The following is a 6970-nucleotide window of genomic DNA, read 5'->3' on the forward strand; positions in this document are numbered from 1 at the left end:
TAGAGACAACGTAAATACGAAAATGAAAAGCTAATTTAAAATTGTAGATGAAAAAAGTATGAGGCTTGTTTGTGTTTTTTCGTTTGTGGGTGATGTGCATACAAGTTACGACTATAAACTTAAATATTTTGTAAGACGGTTTGGTCACTGAGGACTTATTTGGTTTTGGGGTAATATTTCTTTTTTTTATTGTTTGAATTATTTTTTAATTTATTTTATTCAAATTTCAAGCTCCACCCGACTAATCTTGAAGGAGAGTAACCTTCCCCTTGATTCACTTTTCAAATAAATTTAAATACAGTCATAACTTATATACACTCGGAGTGAATCTTTGAAAAACGATTACGCTCTTCATAAGTACCCTTTTATGTCGTGGGGACGAAACATTTGAAGGAACGACAAAACATAATCTTATCTTTATAAAAATTTGAATATTTGATACTCAACATAATTCCTTATCTCGTGAGAATTTAAATTTCTTTTTTTTGTGCCTTCGTCCATTCGTTAATATCACCTTTTATAGTGCAAACCAAACAAAATCAAAAAATTAATAACGAAAAATTAGTAACTTCTATTTGTGGAAAATTAGTGATTACCTCGAGTGCGATTTTGTTCACCCCCTTTTAACGGGGTGAACGGAACTCCCGTCGGTGGGGGCTAATTTTAATATTTATAATATAAAAAAATAAAAAATAAATAAATAATGAATAGATATTGAATTTTTTAATGAACGTAATCCCTTTTTGACGAGTGCGATTTTGTTCACCCCTTTTAACAGGGTGAACGTAATCCCCGTCGGTGGGGTTAATTTTAATATTTATAATATAAAAAATAAATAAATAATGAATAGATATTGAATTTTTTAATGAACGTAACCCCTTTTGACATGTATAGATATTGAATTTCTTAATGAAAAATAAATAATGATAAGAAATAAAGTTATATATGTATATTTATCTTTTAAAGTTAAAAAGAAAATTGATTTTAAGGATATGTTTGGTGTTTTTGTTGTAGTATGTTGTATTATATTGTGTTGTAAAAGTAATATTAATAAAAATTGTATTTGATAAGAAGTGTATTTGTAAGCACCCCTGCCTGGATATCCCGAACTACCCGAACGGGAGTACCTATGGGAGGAGAAAAGTAATAAACACAAGACAAAGAACACCCCGACATGCATACACAAAAATAAGAACAGCGGAAGCAAAGCTCAAGACATGCATGCACTATAGATACCCCGCTAACGCAACGATCATAAGATAAATAAATAAACACAAACTTCTGTGCCGACATACACAAGATTCGAGAAAAGACCTGGCACAGTACAAAATAATAGAATAAATTCTACTTAGACATCAGAGTGGATAGGGATTGACGGGACTGCCTGTACACCGCACCGACTCTGCCACTAGAGCTGACCCCCTTGCCATGGCCCACGCTGCCACTACCTGGAATGATGGAAAGCAAGGTGAGTCGAGAGACTCAGCAAGCATAAAGAAAAGAAAGGCTGAAGGCTACACAAAACCAAAAATCTCTCCCCAGAATAAACCTCCAGGTACACACAAGCCATGAGACGCTACAACACAATAGCATAACATAACAAAAGCGCATACCGGTCCTTGAGGCTCACATAAGACACTTGGCACCCAAATCCCATACCAACCTGTCGCTGTCCTGGACGATAACAAATACCTCCAGCATCCTGTGCGCGCCATCCCGGGTCGGTACTCCCGCCACCCGTATCTCTATCAGTACTCTCAACAGCCGAGCCATAGGCTCCCTCGAAACGATACTCCCGTCTGAGAACTAAATACTACCAGTAGCCATGCAATGCACATAAAATGCAATGGCGTAGTAAGCATCAACGTGATACAAGGCGCCCATACATCTAGGCATCAGGCCATGCTCCGCCCACATAGTAAACCACACGCGATACATATGCCTGTGCTAGATGCAACCTAACCAAGCTAGCATGTCCGTGTCCAAGCATACTCAGTAAATGAATATCCCAATATGCAACCCATACCCATGTGCATATCAAATCATGAACAGCAATATAATAAATCTAAACGTGTAGTAAATCACATACTGGCAGAGCTAGTCAGTAGTGCCCGGTACCGGTCAACGGTCAGTGACAAGGAGTGTCCACCCGACGGTCCACTTCAGGGCCGTACAATAGTCTACCCCAACGTTACCAACAACCGACCCCTGCTCTACTGCTTGATAGCTCTAACCGAACCATAAATAAATCTAAGAAAAACTGTAAATAAGCCCAATAAAATCGTAAATAAACCCGCACGTCTAGGAACCTAGTTCCCAAGCTGGGTCCGACATCATTCCGAAAGGGATGGGGGCAGTATAAACCCCCATAGGCTCACAACAAATAAAATTCTAGAAACCTCAGATATAATTTAAATTAAAAACAAATAAATAATAATTCAACAGATAAGGCTAAGGGCCGAATTAAAGTAAGGGAGGGGATAAAATACGAGAAATCACTGGGTCTTTCACGAAAATTGAAGATCATGAGGAGGGGGTTAGGAGCTTGCCTTTACAAGGCCGTTTCTTACCTTCCTTGCACTCCCGCTGTGAAGTAAAACGTTTAATAACTATTAATAAAACCCGCGACTCACACTAATTAAATCTAACCGTGTAATTTAAATAATTTAACCATCTAAAATCCCATGTAGACACACCGTAAATAAAACCCCAACGAGTCCTATATTTAAGTTAAATTATATTACTCCAATAACATCCTCGATGTATATAATTAATTAATATATAATAACTATAACAACAAATCACTAATTTGCACCAGGGACATTCTGCTTAACTTATAAACATAGAAATATATTTCCTTAGCAGCATATACAAATATCTTCACCCATATACTTACACGGCCACGCATTTCTTAACTTTTCTCTTATCCTAATTTCATTGCATTCATCCACTGAGTCACACTCACACACTGATTTCACATATATACATATAGATATATAAATTAGCACACGGCACACTCGCTGTGTTTAACCCTCACAATCAAATTAATATACACAAAGTAAACTCACCACTCGCACACAGTGTATTAGTATGTATATATATATATACTTACATACCAAATTAATACACCCTACACAGCATAATCACCCAAATTAACAAAATCACACTTATATTTAAAATCTAACCGTACGAAATTATTAATACATAATAACTTACTTACCCAGCTAATTAAACCACAAAAATTTCTCCTAATTTCCAGCCTCAAAGCACCTTCTTCTTCTTCCGAAAGCCCTCTGCTTGCTCACTGTTTTAACCCCAATTTAATCTCAATTTTAGCTTCAATTGAACCAATTTAAAGCAGCAAAAATTCGGCAGAAAGCATGGCCAATTTGGCCTTAAAATTAGCAAAAACAGAGGCACGTGGAAGCTGCAGCAGGGGCACATCAGCGCGCGCCACGTGGCAGCAAGGCTGCCCACCGCCTTACATGAAACGACGCCGTTTTGGGCGCCTGAAGCTTAATAAAAATCGACAAAACCCCCACTGTTTCCTTTAATCACACACACACACCCATGTTTCTTTTATTCTTTATTTCACTTATACCCCCAGATTTCCAACAATTAATTTCCCACTTCTCAAATACAAATAATTTAATAATCACCTTAATTATAATAATTAATAATTATTAATCATTCTCAAATAATTTAATTAATTATCTTTAATTCTTTATTTTCCTCAAAACCACATAAATAAATATTTCCACTTAAATTCCCAATATCCTCAAACACCGATATTTATAATCATTATTTATTTTCAAATTTCGAGATATTACAGTATTATTGTATTTGTCAATGTTACTTGGAAGCACATAATGAGTGTTTAATTAATATTTTTTTTGTATTATAAATATTAAAATTAAACCATGGAGAGATTTATTTATTTTAGTTTAAAAAAATAATTTATTTTTTTAAATAGCAGTTGTGTATCGATACTAGTAACATTGACAAATACAATAATACACTTCTTATCAAATACAATTTTTGTTAATATTACTTTTACAACACAATATAATACAATATACTACAACAAAAATACCAAACATACCTTTAAAATTAATTTTCTTTTTAACCTTAAAAGATAAATATACATATATAATTTTATATCTTTTCATTATTTATTTTTCATTAAAAAATTCAATATCTATACATGTAAAAGGGGTTACGTTCGTTAAAAAATTCAATATTTATTCATTATTTATTTATTTTTTTATATTATAAATATTAAAATTAACCCCACTGACGGGGGTTACGTTCACCCCCGTTAAAAGGGGGTGAACAAAATCGCACTCGATTACCTCTATTCATACGCGACTATAAACAGAGTGGACGCGCAAGCGCGTACAACGAGGGACAGCCCATAAAGGGGCCCAAACAGATCGTCTTCTTAATACAAAAGGGCACCGAAGTCAAAATTCTCGCCGTAGCTTGCATTGCAGTCGATCGAACCAAATGGATATTCCGATAACCGGCGTTTTCTCTCTCTACGTTTCTCTGTGTCTCCTCCTCCTCCGCCTCTCCGTCGTCTCCGGCTTCTCTCCCATCGACCACTACCTCATCGACTGCGGAGCTTCCGAAGCCACCACCCTCGACGCCTACCACCGCCGCTTCACCGGCGACGCGTCTGATCTCGGATCGGGCTTGCTGTCCGCAACTCGGACGTTCGCGATCGCTGAATCAAGCCCCTCGGTCAATTTGCCCCCAATTTACCACACGGCTAGGGTTTTCACCAGACCCTCGAAGTACGCCTTCAGGATCAGAGACAAAGGGACGCACCTGGTACGTCTTCATTTTCGCCGGTTCGATTCGTCGAATTTCGAATTTTCAGATTCTCAGTTTCATGTTTCGGCAAATGGCTTTGTTTTGTTGAACAATTTCACCGGCATGGACACACAAACACCTAAAATTAAGGATTATATGATTTGGGTCGACACTGACGTCCTTCGTATTACGTTTACGCCGTCGAGAAAATCGAAACTTGCGTTTGTGAATGCGATTGAGGTTATCTCTGCGCCGAAAGATTTGATTGCTGACGTTGCCCAATTCGTAAATTCTAAGAAAAGCGAGAAAATTAATGGCTTAATGAAGATTGCTCTTGAAGCTGTCTATAGGGTTAATGTAGGAGGCCCCAAAGTGACGCCCTTTAATGATTCTTTATGGAGGACTTGGGTCCCTGACAATGAGTTCTTGAAATTGAGTGATGGATCGAAGAGGGTTTTCTCCAGCGCTCGGATTAAGTATCAATTGGGAGGGGCAAGCCGAGAAGTTGGGCCTGATAATGTTTATAATACTGCTCGAGTGCTTAGCAGCTCGGATTATTCAGTTCCCAACTTGAATATTACATGGGAATTTTCTGTGATTGGGGGCTATAGGTACCTTGTTCGGATGCATTTTTGCGATATTGCTAGTGTTTCACTTGGCATGCTTTATTTCAATGTTTACGTAAATGGGAATTTGGCCTATGAAAATTTGGACCTTTCAGCTGTAACAAATTGGATGTTGGCTTCTCCTTTCTATGCTGATTTCGTGGTTGATGGTGAGAGTTCAGAAGTTTTGACAGTAAGCGTGGGACCTTCAAATAAGAGCATGACTCACGCTGTTGATGCCATTCTCAATGGTGTTGAGATCATGAAGATGAATAACGCAATGGGCAGTCTTGATGGAGAGGTCTGTGCAGAGTCTATTTTGAAGGGTTGGCAGAGGAGAAACATCGGTGCTATGGTTCTGTTGATTGCAGCTGTATGTTTATTGGCAATTGCATCCCTGTTCATCCGTAGGGCGATCAGGGTCAAGGACTCTGTGGCATGGTCACCATTATCTATGGATATCTCTGAAGATAATCTGATGAAGTCTGGGATACAGCCACGATTAGTGAAAGCGTGATTTGCTGATTAAATGAGGATTTTTGGAAGGTATAATGTTGGCTCATTACGTCAAGGACCTAAGAATGTTGTATACCACTTTTGTACATCTGAAGATGTTGGGATACCATCGGCCTTCCATATTGTAAGCAATTTCTATGAATAGATTTTAAATCTTCAAATTTTATTCAACTTTTGTGTAATCACTGTAATGTTGCTAAAGTTATTCTCTACTTCTATGTGATTTGGTAATAATTATAGTTATTATCTTAGTAGAACCTTTTATTTGCGCCGCTTTTTTTTTCTTTTTTTGAATCCAATTCTAGACATTGTGAATGATTATTTGAGTTAGAATCTTTAGTCTAATATATTATTAGAAGGAATTAGAATCTTTAGTCTAATATATTATTAGAAGTATTGCTTAAGTTGGGTTTCAGTGTTTAGCACGCAAGGAGATTGCACTGCATTTGGATTTTGCAAGGTTGAGTGAGCGAGTTGGGATGGAAGCAGAGCAGATTGTGGACTGCAAAGTGCAAGATCTGTTGACTCCGTACTCGTCTGTTTATTGGTTTTACAATGATGAAAGACTTAAGCTTACCAGTTTCCTTTTGGGTTGGTTATCAATTGAATGCAATAATTTTCTTCTGTATTTTCATTGTATTATTTGTGTAGTTAGTTGTAACTAATGCGAAAGTTCTCTTTTGTACTGAGAAGGTTATGGGTTTAAATTGCGAAATCAACATTTTTTTTTGGGAAAAAGGGGAATTTAGAAAACTGCATACAAAAGCCATCTTTGCCAGACTCGTGCAAAGTGGGAAACTTCATGGAATGTGCTTTATGGAAGTGGTTAGTTGTGCTTGTACGAGCCTACAGTTCATCATAGATTCCAGAGTTTGATGATTGAGAATTTGGGATTGGTGGTTCATGCATGAATGCTATATTTCTGCTACAAGATTCTCTAAACATTTTTTACATTTGGACTCTCCCAATTATTATAAAATATGGTGTTTTGTCTCTTATCTAATTCATGTGTACTGTTCATCCTTTAACCAATA

At 37.0% G+C, this 6970-nt stretch overlaps 1 protein-coding gene across 1 annotated transcript; it reads left to right on the forward strand.

Moving 5' to 3' along the window:
- The first annotated feature begins 4410 nt into the window (after nt 1-4410).
- On the forward strand, nt 4411-6154 carry LOC127802886 (probable receptor-like protein kinase At5g24010). Its single transcript, XM_052338965.1, has one exon. The coding sequence runs from the start codon at nt 4507-4509 to the stop codon at nt 5935-5937; it is 1431 nt and encodes a 476-aa protein (XP_052194925.1). The 5' UTR covers nt 4411-4506; the 3' UTR covers nt 5938-6154.
- Nucleotides 6155-6970: the final 816 nt, after the last annotated feature.

Source organism: Diospyros lotus, chromosome 5 (genome assembly GCF_014633365.1).
Source record: "Diospyros lotus cultivar Yz01 chromosome 5, ASM1463336v1, whole genome shotgun sequence".
NCBI classification, from domain to species: domain Eukaryota; kingdom Viridiplantae; phylum Streptophyta; class Magnoliopsida; order Ericales; family Ebenaceae; genus Diospyros; species Diospyros lotus.

Coding starts and splice junctions, on each gene's coding strand:
- LOC127802886 (XM_052338965.1), top strand. CDS start 4,507: ATGGATATTCCGATAACCGGCGTTTTCTCTCTCTACGTTTCTCTGTGT.